Here is a 21,068-nt window from a genome sequence, read left to right as displayed (position 1 = left end):
ACCGTATAGTTAACTTACAGTCCCCCTGCTAGCCAAACGCAACATAAATAACGCCATTAGCAAACAAAGTTCTTGATAAATATATTCAATTTTGCTACAGAAATGAAGTTGCGTCGGTGCTATAAGTAGTGCCTGACTACGCGCCCCTTAAATACAATTTCATCAGTTATATCACGAGGCAAGACCTCAGTTTGTGTTATTTGATATTTCAAGACCTTAGTTTGGAGAGAGGGACGGATACTATTTTATCGGGATCCTTCTGTGTTTAAGCACGTCATTTGATCTTTCAACACCTTAGGTAGGAGAGAGGGACGGATGGAGGAGACAAAAGAAGAGAAAGAGGGACGGAGGGAGGGAGGGAGACAGAGAGAGAAAGGGAAGTTGTAAGAGAGAGGGGAGGGTAGTGAGAGAGACAAGGGGTGAAATCGAACACCTCGTGTCGCTTGTAGGACATTTTTGCAAACAGAATAACAGACCAACTTTGTTCGACAAATATACAGTTATCGATTTTACTGATTGATTTTTAAAGGTTTTCAAAATGACACGTTAATTCCTTGTTGTAAGTAGTACTGTAAGACTCTTCAGTATACACGTGAACTTGGAATCTGGGCTTGGCTTGTGTGTCTTGCTTTGTTTTAGCAACGGGTCGATCTACGCATGTGTGAATATATTCAGAGGCTATATCTAGACATAAAAGGGCATTTACGGTAGCGGGGTGGCTTTGAGGCAAGCACGGGTGTGGAGGCAGATCACACCCAATCAACCCTAGGGTTGTCTTTAACAGTCTACCCCGCCCTGCTACAGAGTTTGATTGACAGGCGAGCATTCACGTTGATGTGTACCATGTCAATAACAGCTCCGACATTTCGACACAACCTCTAACAGCACATGTACTGCGCCCTGTTGAGACAGAATACAGGCCAAGTTTGGACATGACGAAAATAGGGGGTAAAACCGTCCACTCTGAAGTTCCACTATCACAAGCAAAATGTCACTACGAAGATGTTCCTCGGTCCCTATCGCCAACGATGGCGCCGCGTCGTCACCATCATCACCGGGTGTTTTCACCAAAGTGTTCCGCCGGTTGAGTTTCCGGAGGAAATCCTCTTTCGACCGACGGAAAGCTTCCATAAACTCGTACAATCTCGATCACTTATTTAACGAAGTCGGAAGGAAAATCAGCAATGCGTCACGTGACAGTGTTGCAACAATTGAGGTGAGAAAATGACCTCTCGATTCACCCCTACCCACACAGTTTTTATTCTCAAGAAAAAAGTTTTCTGAACAACATATTGTGTTTAAGCATGTGTCATTTGATCTTTCTTATCAACCAAAGGTCAGTGTTTTATCAACAAGCGTTCCCTGGATCTTGGATTTAGGTTAATGCAAATTACGCAAATGTTTACCTGGTCTAGGTAGTCATACAGGTATGGTGACGGAGGGGGCATATACTCAGAGGTTCGGTATAAAACACACACAGGGTCGTATCTTGAGTAAACAACATGTCTTCACCCATAAATCTTGTATTCGGGCAACGCTGCATTGCCTTTGTGAAGCACCCATCGTCGTATGACGTTTGTGAAAAGATGTTCAACAGTATAAATGTATTCCCTTTTGAAGGATGGACATGGTAAGACTGTTGTTTTCACAGTACCTTGTCGTTTAAGGTTCATGTATATCACAGGAATCTATCGAAAGTTTGTATGTGTATTTTGATCAGAGGAATGGAACTGGAATCTCAAGGTCTTTCTTCAATATTGTCATTGGCACAGAAGAATTACAGACCTTATATTTAGTTGAGTGGTGTCATGTGATAACTGCTTCATCTGGTCACCATGGTTACTTCATATTGTGCGTTGTTACAGTCGCTTCCATAACATGGTTTCCACTCGAGTTTGGATCTGGAAATCTAGTGATTGATATTATGACGAATATGACGGTGGATATGATGATATGCACCTAGCCTAAGTGCATACCAATCCTCTAAGTCATTTTAATGAGTGGGTTGGCTGACATCCGTTCTGACTGTAAATCCCCACTGCTGGCCAGTTAATGGGACAGCAACTAACCCACTGCATCTTGACCATACGAAAGGAGTCACGGCGAGTTACACCAGAAATGGCTTCAAACTTCGTACACATTTAGGGAATCAAACCCGGGTCCTCGTCGTGACGAGCTACGCTTTAACCACTAGGCCACCCCGCCGTATTTCACCTTGAATGAGTGCGAGACAAATCGTGATCATCGGTGTTTATTTAAAGAACAGTATTTTCATAAATACAGTCCGTTATACAAGCAGTCATTAGATACCCGAGCTGTTATCAGGTGATCGCTGCAATCTTTAAAGAAATCATCTTCGGCAGGTGTCTCGATACACTATCTCCTAATCGGCGTTAAGCTGGCTATCAATGTCCGTAGGCCGATGTAATGCAAGATACACAAGTCAGTCACGATAAAAGTAGATGCAGAAATATGTGACAATCTCTATGTGCTTTAAAAAAGGTCTTCGGTGTCACGGAGTTGGCTTAACTTTGCAGGAATGTAGAGGCCATGCGCAGCTTTGCTGTCTGTCCGTATGGTCGCCGACTGGTTGGCAGTCAGAGCTAAGTATAGCTGTCCCTGTCCGGCATGTGCTGGACACTAGTGTCACATACAGTGTCACGTACAGTGTCACGTACAGTGTCACGACTCCTCAAGAATCCTCTACTGATGTTATAACCACCCTTGTTTTAAGACTAAAAGCAACTTTACTACTTGAATAAAACAAATACATATAACAGCAGTGTTAAATTAAGGAAATGTGAATATGGTCACATTAAATGTGCAGTGTTGCTGATTGGTTTGACTTTATACTTGCTGCTTGAATGTTTTATGTATTCACAGTGTTGTTAAATTATTGTAATGTTGTTGCTACAATGATGTTAAAGTATTATTTTGTTGCTACAGTGTTACTGAAGTATTGTTATGTTGCTGCTTTACCATTAAATCCGTCTTCTTACATTATATTGTACAGCGTGTTTTCGTTGGTGATGCACTGTTGTTGCATTCTGTTGTTACATTATTGGTGCATTATCTTTTCCCTGTTATTACAGCAATGCATTGTTACATTAGTGATCCATTGTAGTTACCTTTTTACGTTGGTGTTCCTATGTAGTTACATTCTCACGTTGCTGGTCCAATGTAATTACAGTTACGTTAGTGATCCTATGTAATTACAGTTACGCTGGTGATCCAATATTATTACAGATCCGTGAAGATCCGGCGTAGAATAGGACTTCAGTAACCCATGCCACAAAAGGCGACTACGCTTGTCGTAAGTGGCGAGTAACGGGATCGGGTGATCAGGCTCACTGACCTGGTTGACAGATGTCATCGGTTCCCAGTTGCCTAGATCGATGCTCATGCTTTTGATCATGTCTGATCCAGGCTCAATTATTAACAGACCACCGCCATATAGCTGGAATATTGCCGAGTGCGGCGCAAAACTAAACTCACTCACTCAATATTATCACAATAATGTTGTGTTGATAAATTATTACTCCCGTTGTTAGAGGTTTGTTACAGTATTGTTGCTTTCCTGTTAGACCCGTGGGGTTTCGGGCTTGCAATAGCCTTCAGCCTTGTGGCAAGAGGCGATTTGTATTTGTCGTTAAAGGCGAATAACGAGGACAGGTGCTCGGAATCTCTACCTTTTAATGCGTGTCATGGTTTCCTGCGTAAGTCGATGCTCATGACTTCAGTCATTAGAGTGGTTTTGCAGACTGCCGCCATATAGGTGTGGGCGGTGGGAAAACCAAGTGGTTAAGGCGTTGGCACGTCACGCCGATATCTCGGATTCGATTCCGTGCATGGGTACAATGTGTGAAGTCCACTTCTGACGCCTCGTGATATAGCTGCAATATTGTTAAGTGTGGCGTTATGTTATAAACATTATGATTTCGCATAGGTGAGACAGAATTGTCACAGTGTTGTTATGACTGTTGTCACGGTGTTGTTATGACTGTTGTCACAGTGTTGTTATGACTGTTGTCACAGTGTTGTTATGACTGTTGTCACGGTGTTGTTATGACTGTTGTCACGGTGTTGTTATGTTGTCACGACTCCATAATTTCACTGTTGGGTCTTGATTCAACGTTGTTCCAGTGTCCTTGTCGATACTTCGCATAGTTATTGCACTCTAGTTTCACTGTTGATAAATCGTGTGTGTACAAACCGCAGCTTAAGTATTCTATATTCTTCCGGGTTGTAATTCGAATATTTTAAACGCTAGGGCAACTGCATATGTCAGAATGTCTTTATGGCTGGTCGACCACCGGGTTATATAGTTATCAACATGAAGCCACAATCTCATTTTAATTAGCATAAGCTGGAAGTTCGTCCATGTACAGCAATGACTTTGTTTTCCCAGAACGAGGCTCTGTTCAGGGGTTTACTGAGATGCCTTCTCCACCCACTCGGCATCCCGGACGCGGAGATTGGGCTCAGGCCCGGGGATCTGGTGGACCATCTCAGACAGGCGAGTAACGAGAGAGGGAATGGGAGGGCAAGGGCGATGAGAGGGGTCCTCCGGGGACACAGGTTGACCATCTCAGACAGGCGAGTAACGAGAGAGGGAAGGGGAGGGGGCACACAGAGGGGTCCTCTGGGCATCTGGTGGATCACCTAAAGTTAAGTCACGAAAGAGGGAGGGGGGTTGGGCACTCAGCGGTTAGTGGATCACCTGGAAGACAGCACAGTGACAACAGAGGGAGACAGTGTAGCTCATAGAGGGGCGTCATCTGGGGACCTGGTGGGTCATCTAAAAATGGGTAAGTTATGATAGAGGAATGGGTTGGGCACGCTGATAGGGGTTCGTGGCGTATATACTCGGTTGGGCTGGCTAAATCACATTAGATCGGGGATGTCGGCTACACCTGGTAATCGTTTCACAAAACTCTCGTCAGCCTAAGATCTCGTAACTTTTCTCGTAGCATTGGCACCTCCTATGTTACAGTATACCAGGTACAAATGCTACGAGAAATATTACCAGATCTTAGGCTTACGAGAGTTTTGTGACACGGGCCCCAGATGCGTTGGTCGCACCAGATTGGTGACGTTGGTCAGATGAGAACGGGAAGTTGGTTGCATCAGAGGAAGGCCACATACGATCGCGGACGTGGGTCACATCAGACCGAGGAGGTAGATCACGCAAGATCAGGACATAGGTTGCATCAGACCGAGGAGGCAGGTCACATGAAATTGTCGAGGACAGTCTGGAGATATGCGTTAAGTCAATATGTACATATATGGTTTCTGAACGGGATATGGGTCACATTCCACAGTATTGTAAACATGACTGAGCGCAGATCACAGCTATTGCTGGTTACAGCTATTGCAGGCATATCACCGAAACTTTGCTTAATAGATGTCATTTGATATATCACTTTATTTGCGGAAATCACACTTGAAAGAAGGAATGTTTAATTACTGGCGAAATTTCAGCTAATTGACTATTAGGAAGATTTTCTCAAAGTCACCCTAAACATGAGGTAGGGTATTATTATGAGTGAGAAATGTAATTAGTGATTTCCATATTATATTTTGCAGGTGTTTGGAATCGATCAGGACGATCACGAATATTTTATCAGAGAAGAAGCAAAGAATAAGGTGAGGCGATTAACAGATCTGGAAACAAACACCCAAGCCTTCCGTGACACTGGTACATGGTTTTAGTGTCTAGTTTAATATTAACCGTTTTCTTTCAGCCAAAGAAGATCCAAGTATGCGCAACTGTGATAGAAGCCCGAGACCTTCGAGTTGTAGACAAACAGCCCAAAGGTGAGTCAACCAGTAGATTGGGCAAATCTGTTTATGTTGTTCTTTGGTTTAACGTCAATGAAGATCCACGGAACGATATCACATACGGGTCAAACAATATGGATCTGTTGGTTCTCATGTAACTGACCATACCTGTTGGTTTCTATGGAAATGACCATCAGTCGGGTTGTACTGACATCATAATATGTGGTTCCATGGAAACGACCTGCAGTAAGATCATTCACAATGTATGTTTGGGTTCCATGAGTAATTAGATACAGTTCGGGAAAATCATATACGTGCGGGTTCCTTTAAGAGAATCAGGCTAAACATCACAAGTGGCGTCATGCACGAAATCTCGCAACAGAAGTTAAACAATCTGAGAATGAGGTTGCTGTGGGTGGGTGTGTGTGTGGGGGGTGGGGTGGGGTGTGGGGGTGTGTGTGACAGATTCCTTCTGAGGTGGAGACGAAGAAGACTGATCATCCGGATATTCTCTTGCAGCGCAGTCCGAGTTCAACCCTTACTGTATACTTACCATTGTAAACCCGGCCAAGTCATGCAAGTATTCCCCCAAATCATCCCCCAGGGCGTCCCCTCGGTCGTCCCCAAAGGGCAGTCCACTTCAGCTGCGAAAACATAATCAACCACGATCAAGCTCACAAGAACACGGAAATGATGTGCTCCGATCTCAGACGGCGAGAGGATTCGCTCAGCCAAAGTGGAATGAAGAGTTTTACTTGTGAGTTCGCTTGACCACGTATCTACTGAAGAAAGAGAGAGTGGGTGAGTGAGTGAGTGAGTGAGTTAAGTTTTACGTCGCACTCAGCAATATTCCAGCTCTATGATCGTGATCTGTAAATAATCGACTCTTGACCTGACAGTCCAGTGATCAACAGCATGGGCACCAGTCTACGCAATTTGGAACCTGTCACATGTGTCACTCGTTAGTCGCCCCTTTGACAAAAGCATGGGCTGCTGAAGACCAATGTTTTAACCCGGATCTTCACGGGTATTCAATATCATCGTTTTCCAGTCGCGTAGATCAATACTCATGCTGTCAAACATTGCACTGACTCGATTATTTATAGACCGCCGCCATATAGCTGGAATATTGCTGAATATGGCGTTAAACAACAGCCAAACACACAACCGTTGTTCTATGATGTGTAGATAAACGGCGTGGTTCCTAATCGTTAGTATTGTCCTGACCATACAATCCTGTTCTTTTATACGTACACAAAGTCAACTCTTATGAGCAACAATTCTCAGTTACTAGTCCGAAATACAGGTCGACGTTACATGCACTGAATATCAAAGGCGACACCGGATGTTCGGTCAATATTTGATCATGTACGATATTGGTAAACTCATCGATCTACATAACCGTGTGACTCCATATGCTAGTACATAACGGCAAATTCCGATCCCACACTTGAGTACCCCAGTGTGTGGTGGATATGTATCATATATTGTTTATCTCCAAAGAAGCAACTAGTAATAGTATTGATCTGACACATCAGGAATTAACGTAGGTGGGGGAAGCAGTTTAATCATTTTCTTTCGTAAACTGACTGAAGAGGCAATTCATACTATGACGTATAATGACACCGCCCATTGAAATTTGAGTTTATGTCATCCTAATCGATTGCTATTTGCAAACTGAACTTTAATTCGTCATCATGCTGAAGTGAATATATCTTGCTTCGAGACAAACGCCCGCTTATTTGTGCTTAATTGTTAGTCGTAAATGCGAATTACATTCTAATGGGAACAAAACGTTGATATATGGTTAAGTAATTAAATACCCACAATGCATCAGCGGATGAAGGATGAGTTCACAATATATTACAAACCTGACTAAATATAGAATGAAACCAGTAATACTTTACTAGGAATGAGGACTGGGAGAGCATCACTCAAGGGAATTCAAAACAATAAAGACCTGGGTCACTTTATCCAGTTATGAAAGTGAGAACGTGTTATGGTGGACCGTTCTTTCTTGTAACCTCACACCAATATTTTTCTACTTTGATTATTGCTTAACGCCGCACCCAGCAATACCCCAGCTATATGGCTACGGGTTGTAAATAATCGAGTCTGGACGAGACAACCCCAATAATAAACATCATGAGCATCGACCTAGGCAACTGGGATAAGATGACATGTGTCAAGCAAATCAGCGATCCCGACCACCCGATCCCGTCAGTCGCCTCTTACCAAAACCAAGATTTCTAATGTAATGACAAAAGACATCAACTGTCCTGATAGTATAGGAGCGTATGGGAATGGAATCATTGTCTGTGAGGGGATGTACAATGGTGTCCAAGCCATTCGGAATCATGGGTCAACGTTATGGACGGAGCAACAGTTTCTAATAAACCAGGAATCACGGTTTTGTTTACCCAAAGCCTCCCGTGTTTTCTAGAAGCAAACTAGAAGACCTCATGCTAGATAGTATCAATGTTATTCGTGTAAAAATATCTTCTGTAAAGAATCTCGCTTGTGATCTTTAGGGAAATAGAAGACCTCTTCACAGATGAGTTGCACGTGTGTTTCTTCCTCCAAGATGCGGATGTGACTCTTCCTGAAAGCAAACATCACGACAAGGGTGGTAACTCTCTCAAGAGGTAGGATTATCCTCTTTGAAGGTTTTACTTCACCTTCATGGTACAATTCTATATCTAAGATACTCTGACATACACATACAAATGTATCTTTTATAGGACATTTCTGCCCTTTCTAAAATTTCTGGACTTTGTAGTTTGCCTTGCAGGCCAAAATCTCATGATCATAAGTTCGAATTCACATTCGCTTAATCCAGTTTTGTCGACCCCTTGTCCCTGATCTAGTGTGTCATGTTCGCATGTTCAGGTTCTCATCGCTTCTGGCATCGGGTCAGGACGTGAGAGAATTGAAACACGGTGAAAAGCTCACTCGCTCACCCATTGGTAATCTCTATATTTCAGTTTCTTCCGCAACGTTTTGGCATCTTCAACAGAGCATGAGAAACATATCCCAGGATGCATCGGTCGGATAGTTGTCCCTGTACGGGTATGTACACGTCCCCCTGGCTCCAGGAGGTACTCATTGGGTTACATTCCTTTAGAAATGATTATAATAACGAAAGGCCAGTTTGCGTGTTCAGTCCTCAACAAAAAAGCGAATGAATACATATTGTTCTGATTTATTTACTGTAGACCATCTGGTGAGTAATTGATTAGGTGGTAGTCCAAAAGCATAGTGGAAGCATATTGGTTACAGAACACTTTTTGATATACAACACGGTACATAAAAGCTTGAAAGGGACATTGTTTGTGTGGAGATCGTGGTTCTATGTCATAAAAATGTGGTATTAACATTTTACACTCGCTTGCGATTAGGAGGCTCTCTCCGATGGGTTTTAGAGCATATCCGTCTGTGGGCTTTGTGTGCTGTTTGAAGTCGACGGTTTGAATTAGCCCTTGACTAGTGGAAAGTATCATAAACAGCTATACGTTTCGCACAGAATTTTAGTCATGAGAAAACGGTGTATTGGATGTTTCAGGACATCGCCACTAACAGTGTGGACAGGTGGATGAATGTATATCCAGTGGGGCCGGTCAACGCCAAGACAAAGCCTGTTGGTCAGTGCCGCGTGCGACTGGCCATTTCCTACATTCAGGTCAGCTGGTTACTGTCGATATTTTGTATGTCATTCAAAAATTGAGCAAGCGATAGATATTGAAACCTGTCTCAGATTGTACTACATGTGAAACGTTGCTTGCAAATCATTTGACATATGGATCAACAGGCGAACTAACTTAACTTCCTGGTCTGTTTGAACAGTCAGGTCCGTGTTTCTCCGTCGAAGACTACCACCAGGTGTCGCTCATCCACCACAAACATGCTGTCAAGGTAAACAAGGTGAGACAACCCACGATGTATCGTTGTTCATTTTTGCCTAGATAAAGTGCTGTGTCTTTTAGAAAGTAATTGGCAAGTTACACAACTAGGTACAATTATATGGTTAACGTATATATGTACAAGCTGTCTCCAATATATTTTGTTTTAAATAACCAAGGAACAAAAATACCAAAACATTGTGAGCAAAATAAAGATTGTGCTAGGTAGAGTAAATAAAAGTGCATTTGTCTCTTCGCGCAGTTTCGCCAAGACTGGGCGGGACATTATGATAAATAAGTTGGAACTCCCCAGTTCCACACATGTCAATGTCAGTCGAGTACTCTTTCATTGGGATATTCTTAATATGATTCGCCGACATGCCATTATCAGGAAAAGCATCATGGGAAATGTTTCACTTGAGTTTTTTTCCCTCCTTTTCAGGATTGTACCGACTCTGCCTTGTTACTGTCACCACAAAGTCGACGGATTCTCGACACATTTGCCATTGGAAATAGGATATCAAAACTCTCCCAGTCCATCCTGTAAGTATTTTTACAAGTGTGCGATGCAATATTCCAGCAAAGGTGATATCACAGACGAGTACACCAGATAGTATGACAGACGAATACAGCAGACTGTATCAAAGAATAAATCAGATTGTATCACAGAATGAATCAGATTGTATCAGAAAAGTGTTCAATCACATGGAATGACAGTAGATTCCAGATAGTCAGATGGCAGTAATGTCTCACCAGGCAGCACAGCTGTACCGTGTATTGTGATGACGTATCGGTATATGTGAACACATGACAGTGTCAGGCTTGTTAAAAATACAATTGTATGTCTTGTATCTGACGGTGTTGGATAAAGTACAATTGTACCTGACAGTTTTGTATAAAGTACAATAGTATGTTTCGTACCTGACAGTTTTGTTTAAAGTAGAATTGTATATCTTGCAATTGTATCTGATTGATATATAAAGTGCAAGTGTATGTTTTGAATCTGATGGTGTTGTATACAATACAACTGTATGTCCTGTATCTGACGGTGTTGTATGAAGTACAAATGTATCTCTTGTATCTGAGTGTTGCATGAAGTACAATTGTATGCCTTGTATCTGACAGTGTTGTATGAAGTACAACTCTATGCCTTGTATCTGACAGTGTTGTATGAAGTACAACTGTATATCTTGTATCTGATTGATATATAAAGTGCAAGTGTATACTATGAATCTGACAGTGTTGTACACAGTACAACTGTATGTCTTGTATCTGACAGTGTTGTACACAGTACAACTGTATGTCTTGTATCTGACAGTGTTGTACACAGTACAAATGTATGTCTTGTATCTGACAGTGTTGTACACAGTACAAATGTATGTCTTGTATCTGCAGGGATCTGACGGTCCTGCTGGAGCTCGTAGCGTCCCCAGACAAGGAGATCCATTGTCTGTCTGACACGGTGCTGCACAAGTCACTGGAGGAGGTGGAGATGACGTGGCTGGCGATGCAGGCATGCGGGCAGGAGCTCACACAGAGGATGCCGTTGTCAGACTCCGAGGTAGTGGAGCGCACGTTCCGAAGTCAGCTCACTCCAATAAGGGGCAGCGGACATATGTTGAATCTAGTGTGTTACAAAACCTCATTTTACGATTATATAACAAACGGATGTTTGAAATCACATGAAAAATTAAATCAGTCGTATTAAATCGGGAGATAGGTTAAATAGGCATTGGACCGACATATCAGCCTTTGAGGGGTGTGTGGAAACAACCTTCTACTAAAAGCAGATCTAGATCGACTGTAATTGCTTGCTCACTCCAATATAACATGGGAGAAGGTAAAATCAACAAAGAACCGGGTCAGAAAAAAAACGGTCAGCACTCAGCTGTCAACAATGTTAGAAGTATGATCGTATTAAGACAGTGATATAGTGATCGCTTACTATAACACGACTGGTGATACTGGCTGAATGTAAATAAAAAGGAACTAATAATAAATTCCAATAAAGTGTTGCCATGTAACAATTACAAAAAAATGTCAGTAGATCTTACCATACCTGGAAAGAAAATAAGTATATGATGTTCTAAAATAGACATCATATTCGGAATTATATAGTAAATAATGTTCAGGTTTTAAGGTGGTAGTAGTAGACAGATGAACGGATATGTTGCATGCATGAAAAATTGTATGTATATTAGTCTCAGTCGAATAGTTCGTATCAGTTAACTGTGAGGGATGTTTCAGATCAGTCTGTATCGCACCGGCACCCGCAACTACATCAGCTCCCTCACCAGCAAACTGCATGAACTACCCAGCCTCTTCCCGCCGTCAGCCGAGAGTCTTATCACACTTAAAGGTTCTCTAGGGTAAGCACTGGGGCTGGTGGTGTTTGGGTGTTTGGTGTGGATAGGTGGACCAGTGTTTGCAACACTTTAGTTTGCCAGCAGGCCATCAAGGACTGTTGCCACCTGCAGGCTTTAACGTTTACAGGCCCTTGGTTAGAGTCAGACCAATATATACAAACCAGACTTCACTGTACACAGGTTCACACATTCCTCTGCACAAAGCACCGAAAAAAAACAGAAAGTGAAACTTTATCGTAACCTGAAGGATGATTCCCGAACGTTAAATTATGGGAAAGATTCTGGCTGCAAAATAAATGACACATAATTTACCTTTCTATTGTCCTGCAAATTGCCGACCCAATACAATGTCAACCGACGTTGGACTTCCGGGCCAGCGATTATTTTGAACGCTAGGGTGGACATAAGTCGAGTTGATAAGAGTTGGTGGGTCGTGCTTCATTCCAGGGGTTGATGGTGTTTGATGGTTTGCGTGGGTAGTGATGAAGTGGATAGTGGTTGATGAATCGTGCTTCAATCAAGGGGATGGTGGTGTTTGATGGTGTGTGGGGGAAGTGGTGAATTCGAAGTGAATAGTGGTTGGTGGGTCGTGCTTCATTTCAGGGGTCGATGGTGTTTGGTGGTGTGGGTGGGTAATGGTCAAGGTGATGGTGGACGTGTTGATAGTGGTTGGTGAGTCGTTCTTCATTTTTGAGTGGGTGAGTGATGGTGGAGGTGATAGTGGTCGAGTGGATAATGGTGGTTAAGGGGGGTGAGATGGTGGGCGCTAGGGTGAGAGGGGGTTCATGTGTGTGGTAATGGTAAGGGTTGGTTGTGACTGGTTGGTGTGGTTGGTGGTTGGTGCCTGCTGTGTGAAGCAGGTGGTGGTTGAAGAAGTGGGTGGGTGGTGACGGGTGGGTTTTGTTGTAAGTAGAACGAGTGACTGAGTAGGTTGAGTAGGGCGGTAGGTAGAACGGGTGGTGATTGGCGAGTAGAGTAGATTGTGGTTGGTGAATGGATGGGTCGTCAGTGTGAGTGCTGTTTGGTGAGTAGGACAGATGGATGGTAGTGACGTTTGGAATGACTTTTGTGGGTGTGGGTGATAATCGACTATCTGGTTATTAAATATATCCCAGTTTTATAGCATGTAAACACAAACTATCTTTATTCCACAGCCTAGCCATACATCTCCTAGAGCTAGATCTCTGGGACTCTTCTTCTTCAACACATAGCGAACTTGCTGATAAACTCTTCCAAAAATTACAGGTAATGAATGTCTTTTTAGATGCGTGAAAGGTTTTATACCACAGGTAATTGTTTAATTCGAGGCATCAATCCCCCATTGTAGTAAGCTTCAAACCTATGTGGTGTATGCTTCTCAGTTCCCAGTATCAGGCGATTATGCACAGTGTGTTCCCTTGTTGATAAAGTGATTCAGTCGCTTAAGGAACCAAAATATCACAAGCAGAGTTGCTTCCCTTAGATGTAGTAGAACACGCTGGACGTTCGTAATATTTCTTAATTTCACATCTTTGCTCGTTCGTTACGACACAGATGTGAATCGAGAGAAGTGTACGTCTTCTATCTGCAGGTATCTTGTATAAAGTACAACTGTGTGTCTGCAAACTTTCATTTCTTTGGCACTCCTCCCGCATCAATTTAACAGGCCCTGTTGAAACGGAATACTGATTGAATCGGCGTGAAACGAAAACACCTATTTACTATCATATAAGCCAGCAGCACTGTGAGAGGGTGAAAAGCGGTAGGATGTCAAATCTGTTGCGCCAACCAAGTGCAATGCTTTAAGGTGTGTGTCAAGGTATATACACATGTATCCTAAGTTATCTGCTCTTTTCCAGTCGGATATTGACCTTTGGATGACAGAAAAACTCCATGAAGTCTACTCGCACGAAAAGGTCAAGGACTCTGTAATACCGGAAGTGATATCCCTGATCGAGACCACCAAGGCTTTAGCCTCTCATTGCAGCCCCTTAGGTGTCATCACCAAGTTCTACGGTTCGCTGGGAGTCAAGTACTACAGGGTTGTTGCATTCAGAACAGAGAGAAAAGTAAGCGTGTCAGGACGTGTGTTTTCGTGATTAAATAAGCCCCAAAGCATTACTTCCTTTGCCATATTAATCGTAAAGACTAACTTGAGTGAGTAAGTGAGTTTAGTTTTATGCCGCACTCAGCAGTTTTCCAGCTTTATGGCGGCGGTCTGTAAATACTCGACCCTGGACAAGATAGTCTAGTGATCAACAGCATGAACATCGATCTGCGTAACTGGGAACCGATGACATGTGTCAACCAAGTCGACCTGCCTGGCCATCCAATCCCGTTAGTCGCCTCTACGACAAGCATAGTCGACAAGCATGGGTTGCTGAAGGCCTGTTCTACCCTGGACCATTAAAGAATAAAACAAATCATGTATCGTTTTGGCCCTCTCTATCTTAAGTCAGTGGACGCCAACGGCCGTTTTGTTAAGTTCATGCCAAGAAAACATGGCATATATATGAGCGGGCGGGCGTGTTCGGCCGTGTCAGAAAAGATCATAACTCCGTAATTTAGTTTGAGCTAAAGTTCTGTCTGTCTGTATATTGACAGTTGTCAACAGCAGCGCGAGAGTTGATGTTGGAAATGGACAAGTACATGGTGCGGTATCACAACTTCCCCGTCAATATAGTGCAGAGCAGCCGGCTCTCCCTCGGACTGTACTTCGCCATCAGGAAGTTCTTCCTCCTCATCAGGGAAGGGCTCACGGACAGGTGATACACCATACACAACACTGATACATGTATACCATACACAACACTGATACATGTATATCATACACAACACTGATACATGTATATCATACACAACACTGATACATGTATATCATACACAACACTGATACATGTATATCATACACAACACTGATACATGTATATCATACACAACAGTGACAGTGGATACATGCACAATGGGGTCAGGAATGAACAGTAATGATGTATTTCCCGGCTCGGGTAAAACGGCTGAAAAGGCGTTCAGCTGATCGTATCATCCTCCAGACAAACATGCAGCTAATAATGCACGTATACTGTCAGATGATGTCTAGACAAATCTGTCGAATGATACATAGAGAATCTCACCCAAGTGGCTACTGATATCAAATATATCATCACAAGTTGATAAAGTTACAAATATCCGATTGATATAATTGATGTCAATAGACACGAGGGTGAGATTCTATTATCGTCCAAAATCATTCTTCATTAGTTTTCAGTGAAAAATACATCTCTGAACACAGCACTGGCATTAGATTTGTAGTGCAACGATGTCATAGAATTGTGACGTCATCAAGTTCATGACGTCATAACATTGTCAGGATATTGTCCAAAATCTACTGCGAAAGCGATATCTCCTAGGAGATATCGTCTTATCTCACACAAGCGATATCTCCTGTGGAACACAGTTTTGGATGATAAATACCCACTCCCACAGGAGATTCATACACCACTCTCATAGGTGATACATTCACGACATAGCGCGTCAGCTGCTCCTCTGTTTCACCCACAGGGACATGTTCCGTCTGCTAGTAAACCAGTACCAGCGCTGGTTCCAGGAATCTCTGGTGTTCTGGCTGCAGACCTTCAAGACTGAGTGCATGACTCGGATGGAGAAGGCACTGGAAATAGACAAGGATGTGAGTCGCTGTGGGATATTTGTGTATGACATTGGTGTGAATAATGTGTATGTTACATATAAATGAAGTGTGACAGTCATGTGAGCCCTGTCTGAGTTTCATCTATATCAAGTAGAAACAATTGGCTGCACTGTGAGCCATGTTTGACTGCAGTGTTCTCGTATATATGGAATATAATGCCACAACCATACTACACTAATCTAGTGTTGCTTTTGAATATTGATACTATTGTGCTCATCTTATCTGGACTGCTTTTCTAGGTCGTATTGGTGACATCTCTGGTCAAATTCTCCAACTCGTCCGTGGATGTTCTCTCCTGTTTTGCAAAGGTTAGTTACCTCACTTGCGTCTGTGAGCCTCGTCTATCAAGCAGAATTTAACCCCATTGTTATTACTAATCCAGCTTGAGCTTATATCTATATATTTACCCATTAGATTACGGAGGAGTGGAGGGAGATCGACTTCAAGGATCCAGATTCCGCCGTCATGGGTGTCACCAAGATCACCGACGTAAGTATTGGTGGCTGTAGATGAAAGTGACCTGTGACATAAACTGACGCCAACAGCCTGTTGGTCTGTCTTCAACGCTACGATAATTCACATGCTAACGCGTTTGCTCCTGCAGTCTGGACCTTTGAAGATCCGTGTTAGAAATGGTCCTCAGTAGCCCACGTGTCACTGGCCAATGAGTACCTGGTTTTTTTTATATAAGTGACCCTTGAAGATCGTGTTAGAATTGGTCTTCACTAACCCATGCTGGTCGTAAGAGGCGACGAACGTGATATGATGGTCAGGCTCGCTGATATGTTTCACACGTCATTGTATCCCAATTCCACAGACCGATGCTCATGCTTCTTGACACGGGATGATCTGGTCCAGACTCGTGTTTTTATTTCAATCCGCCATCATGTAGCTGTGTTCCTACACCAATATATAACTGGTTGCACAACCCCTGATACGTTTCCACAGCTTATATATCACTTATGTTTTTCAGCTAATCTGTGACGGAGCCCGTCTGTATGCAGACAAGATTCACACCATCCTCGAGCGGAACTGCTACTACGACCAACAGGAGGAGAAGTTTGATGTGAACGACAGGGTATGTAAGACACCTTTCACTTGCTTGTTACATGTTGTCTGTAATAATCGGCCTGACAACATCTTAACGGGGTACAGAGAGTAGCAACCGCGTCGAATGCGGTTCGACATTCTGACCTGTAGAAGGTCAGTGGTAAAGTGGGTTAGATCCCGGACTTTGTGCTGGCGATTAGGTGCCTGACTCTGGGATAGGTGGTTCGAAGCCCTATAGGACTTAACATAACAAAAATACTCGACCTTGTACCTTACTGAGAAAGTGTAATCTCAAATATAGCATATGCTACATTTCACCACTATTTTGAGCGGTGGGGTAGCCTAGTGATTAAAGCGTCTGCTTGTCACACTGAAGATCTGGGTTCGATTAACTATATAGGTAAAATGTGTGAAGCCCAAATCCGGTGTCCCCCGCCTTGACATGGCTGGAATATTGCTAAAAACGGTGAAAACCGATTCTCACTCACCACCTTCTAAATGGCAGTAGTCGAATTTAAAAGCATAAAATGACAGTAATTACATCTTTTCTTCGAAACAACAATATTTTGAAAGAAAGGAAAACATTTCCCTTGATGCGGTTGCTTTGTGTCCAGCTGTGCATCACACTGAACAACATCGAGCACGTGCGCCAATACCTGAACCAGCTCCCAGAGCTGTTGGAGTGGGAGGAGGTGGGGCAGTCACTGTCAGCGCGTCACGAGGACGCTAAGATCGGCAAACAATCCCTGACGACCCTGAGACGTCTGACTTGCACTGCCAATCAAGACATCTTGATGAAGAGTTCCTTCCTGCTCAGGGAGATCGCCGTCAAGATGAAGACCAATGTTCAGAAATACATGGAAATATTCATTGTCAGGTCACCTGCAAAGGCGTCGGTAAGTTTAGTCGTGAAACAAATGATCGGTCTCCCTTGGGAGTCTTTTGGAGGCCATTGATTGGTGTCAAAATGGTCAAGTCCCTCACATGAGTCATTAATGGATGTCAATAGTGGTAAGTTTCCCGTGAAAGCCTTTTGTGCTTCACATGTTTCTGAGCATGTGCAGCGCCCGTGAAGGACTTTTAAGTTCACTCAGACGTCCCTTTCCTTCATGGTGAAATCTAGCGTCAATGTCGTTGAAAGTTCACTTATTGCCTTAAACGTGTTGCTTGTCAGAATAAATTTTAAGTTCATTGATAAAATATTTTAGCATTAAATCGTGTATGTCCATCTTCTTGAAAATAAGTGTTACATGTGTATGTTCGGACAGGCTGAACACTAATCTTCAACGAGGTTAATCCGGGAAGACCTCATAATTTGCTTGTGCAACAAGGCTACCAACAAATGTATTAATCATAGCAATTAAGAGGTAATGTGTTTGACAATTAGACACTCTCGTAAATCTTTAATGTTTAATGTAATATCATTTCTTTGACATAAACAACAGGCTGTAGACAAAACCATCGGATACCTGTCGACGAATTTGCAGACTCTTGACGACCGTCTAATGACGTCTATTTATCCGAAGATGATTGAGGAACTGTGGGAAGTTGTTCTGCAGATATTCTATGAGCATATGCAAATAGGCGTAAGTGTACAACCTGCTTTAGCCTTGTACTGAATTTTGTGATTGATGCGATCATGTTACAGGGTTTATCAAATGAGCACGTGTACTTTTACGCCGCATAGGTATTGTTTGGGTGGCCCATTTTGTCCTTTGTCACAGTATGTCAGAATCTCGTAGGGTGTAGCAGATACAACTGACTGGGTGACTGGGTATCATTCTCGATTTTCCCTCTCTTGTGGTGGTATAAAGTTGATGGACAAGACGGTGTTACGGTATTATTGGATCTCGGGTATTGGTCATGCGTAATAATGATGATAATGATGATCTATATTTGATAACCATGCATGGGCATATATACGAATAAACGTGAACTTCACCATTCAACATTGGGGTAGAATAGGCCTTCAGCAACCCATCCATGCCATAAAAGGCTTGTCGTAAGAGGCAACTAACGGGATCGGGTCGATTATTTACAGGCCGCCGCCATATAGCTGGCATATTGCTGAGTGCGGCGTAAAACTAAAGTCACTCACTCAACATCACCGAGGAAGGCGAAACTGAATATTATGCAGACGGTTTTAGTAATGTTTTCTCCCTTACGTTCCAGCAAAAGCCAGACTATTACGGACATATGAAACGGGTAAGACACTTCATTGTCAGTCCGTGGAGACATAGTATATGTTAGTAATCTGAAGACACACGTACATAAACATTTGTTTCCCAAAGCTACGGTGAATTTTGCCACGAAATGTTTTCAAACATGCAAATGAAGAGGGTCTTATGCGGGAAAACTGAAAATAACAACTTTAAGTGCTTTTAATTACAACTTTGCATTTACTCAACGCTAAGCCAACTTACTAGGATTGTTTGTTTAACTAGACTGTTAGGTGCACCTGTACCTTTGCTATGGATACAGACTTCAGATTTTTGTGTCTGGTTTCAGCATCTCAGCGCCCTGACTTCCTTCTTCCTCAGTTGCGGGTTGGAGGAGAAATTAGCACAGGGTGCGTCGGAAGTGCAGCTGAGGGACCGCATCAACCTTAACTGCATGCAGTCCGGGGCTCTCATGCAGGAGTACTTCAAGTGTCTGGGTCATGGCATGGTAAGGCTTATGTCTTTAATCCGCTGAGTATGGAACCTACCTCATCTTGGCGCTGTCTTCAAGACAGACAGTTACCCCTTTACCTAGAATGCCGGAATATGATGTCTAGTACCCCATGCTTGTCAGGAGATGCGACTGACAGGATCGAGTGGTCTGCATCAGGTCAATTTCAAGTTGTTTAGATCAATGGTCATGATATCAGCTACTAGATTAGTGGATCCAGACCGCTGTCCTCTGTCACACAGTTCGAAAATGGCCGAGTTCGACATCTCTCTGACTACCTCTTACATACCATTAGGAGCGTTCCAGGTGTGACTGTATAGTATACTAGTATGGGATGGTTATGTTCCTTCACACGTTTGAAACATTATAAATGTAAGACTCCTACCGTGGTCATTGTTTCTTATCACACCAAGGGATGTAACTCATTTTCAGTATCTATTCTTTTTGGAAAATGTCACCGGCTGTGATACCATCAAAACAATGATATTTCAGAGCACCCCACCCGAATACCTAGGTCACCTAGCTGTCAAGGCCGCCTACGTGGAAGAGACGAAAGGCATGGTCACAATTGCAGTCAAAGGTAAGTCTGGTTGACACAATACCAGTTGTGCCTTTCTGACCAATCGCATTCCCAATTTACGCTGCAAAATAGCTTATGCGCTGTTCAATATTCGTTCACTATTTCCAATCTATCGATTAATTCTGTTTTGATAGTGATGAGAGCGAGTGACCTCCCTGGACTGGACAACAGTGGCCTGAGTGACCCCTACGTGGTGCTAAATCTCCAGCCGCCCAACCTGTTTCTCAACGTCAAATCTTCTAGGACTAGAGTGGTGGAGAAGACCCTGAATCCCATCTTCAACGAGTCATTTCTTTTGTAAGTACCCACCTTTTGCCTGTTATGAAAATTTACTTTAGGCTCTCGTGAACGCTGATAACCGGCAAAGGATTTGATTGGTTTGGTTGTTTGACGCAGCACTGGGCAATATTCATGCTGTTTGACAGTGTGCTGATCAACAATGTGAGTATGGATCAACGCAATAGGAACACGAGAATGAATACCTTATATAATACGACACAAACGCCTCCCGTAACCAAAATATGCCACTTTGGTGTGCTTTGGCTTTAAACGATGTATTGGCATTGATCATGTGGTTTCCGATGTCAGTAACGTTTAGCTTGCCATACAAAAACACTTATCAGGTTCTTGTTTTCGCAGCCCGAATATTCCATCTAAATTGCTGACTGAGAATGGCGCGTGCATCCTTTTCTCCATCCTCGACCACGACTACATGGTGTCTGACGACTTCGCCGGCGAAGTGGTTGTAAACATGTCGGTGCTTCAGCCAATCAAGGGCGAGGAATACCTGGACACGACCCCTGTTGTCATGATGCCTCTCAAACGACCTCAAACAGGCACGGATGGCCCTTTCCAGGTACAGTCACAAATGTCACCAAAAGCACGTGTGAGTGCGGTTTATGCCGCTATAAAGTAATAGGAACCGTATAATTTCCCCTTCCCCTTCAGCAATGCCAAAATCTTAACTGAAAAAAGACCAGTTGTCCTCAGGTTTCGATTTTCATGTTCCCATATTGCTGCGGCTCAGTTGATAAAGA

At 43.1% G+C, this 21,068-nt stretch overlaps 1 protein-coding gene across 1 annotated transcript in view; it reads left to right on the top strand.

Annotated features, from left to right (window-relative positions):
• The first annotated feature begins 816 nt into the window (after positions 1 to 816).
• The window catches only part of LOC137256583 (protein unc-13 homolog D-like), a 23,430-nt gene continuing 3,178 nt past the window's right edge, over positions 817 to 21,068 (top strand). Inside the window, exons 1-26 of the mRNA XM_067794458.1 lie at positions 817 to 1,216; positions 4,409 to 4,516; positions 5,587 to 5,646; positions 5,745 to 5,817; positions 6,301 to 6,538; positions 8,313 to 8,426; positions 8,766 to 8,850; positions 9,344 to 9,460; positions 9,625 to 9,702; positions 10,123 to 10,223; positions 11,076 to 11,241; positions 11,928 to 12,049; positions 13,201 to 13,291; positions 13,885 to 14,094; positions 14,630 to 14,790; positions 15,584 to 15,710; positions 15,971 to 16,039; positions 16,146 to 16,220; positions 16,705 to 16,809; positions 17,396 to 17,677; positions 18,227 to 18,367; positions 18,954 to 18,986; positions 19,290 to 19,448; positions 19,944 to 20,031; positions 20,166 to 20,328; positions 20,671 to 20,887. Of these exons, the coding sequence (XP_067650559.1) occupies positions 989 to 1,216; positions 4,409 to 4,516; positions 5,587 to 5,646; positions 5,745 to 5,817; positions 6,301 to 6,538; positions 8,313 to 8,426; positions 8,766 to 8,850; positions 9,344 to 9,460; positions 9,625 to 9,702; positions 10,123 to 10,223; positions 11,076 to 11,241; positions 11,928 to 12,049; positions 13,201 to 13,291; positions 13,885 to 14,094; positions 14,630 to 14,790; positions 15,584 to 15,710; positions 15,971 to 16,039; positions 16,146 to 16,220; positions 16,705 to 16,809; positions 17,396 to 17,677; positions 18,227 to 18,367; positions 18,954 to 18,986; positions 19,290 to 19,448; positions 19,944 to 20,031; positions 20,166 to 20,328; positions 20,671 to 20,887 (3,411 nt within the window). The 5' untranslated portion in view covers positions 817 to 988. The remainder of the gene's footprint in view (positions 1,217 to 4,408; positions 4,517 to 5,586; positions 5,647 to 5,744; positions 5,818 to 6,300; positions 6,539 to 8,312; positions 8,427 to 8,765; positions 8,851 to 9,343; positions 9,461 to 9,624; positions 9,703 to 10,122; positions 10,224 to 11,075; positions 11,242 to 11,927; positions 12,050 to 13,200; positions 13,292 to 13,884; positions 14,095 to 14,629; positions 14,791 to 15,583; positions 15,711 to 15,970; positions 16,040 to 16,145; positions 16,221 to 16,704; positions 16,810 to 17,395; positions 17,678 to 18,226; positions 18,368 to 18,953; positions 18,987 to 19,289; positions 19,449 to 19,943; positions 20,032 to 20,165; positions 20,329 to 20,670; positions 20,888 to 21,068) is intronic.

The sequence above is a fragment of the Haliotis asinina genome, chromosome 1 (genome assembly GCF_037392515.1).
Source record: "Haliotis asinina isolate JCU_RB_2024 chromosome 1, JCU_Hal_asi_v2, whole genome shotgun sequence".
NCBI classification, from domain to species: Eukaryota; Metazoa; Mollusca; class Gastropoda; order Lepetellida; family Haliotidae; genus Haliotis; species Haliotis asinina.
The sequence above is the reverse complement of the archived record's forward strand: the minus strand, read 5'-3'. Positions and strand labels throughout refer to the sequence as shown.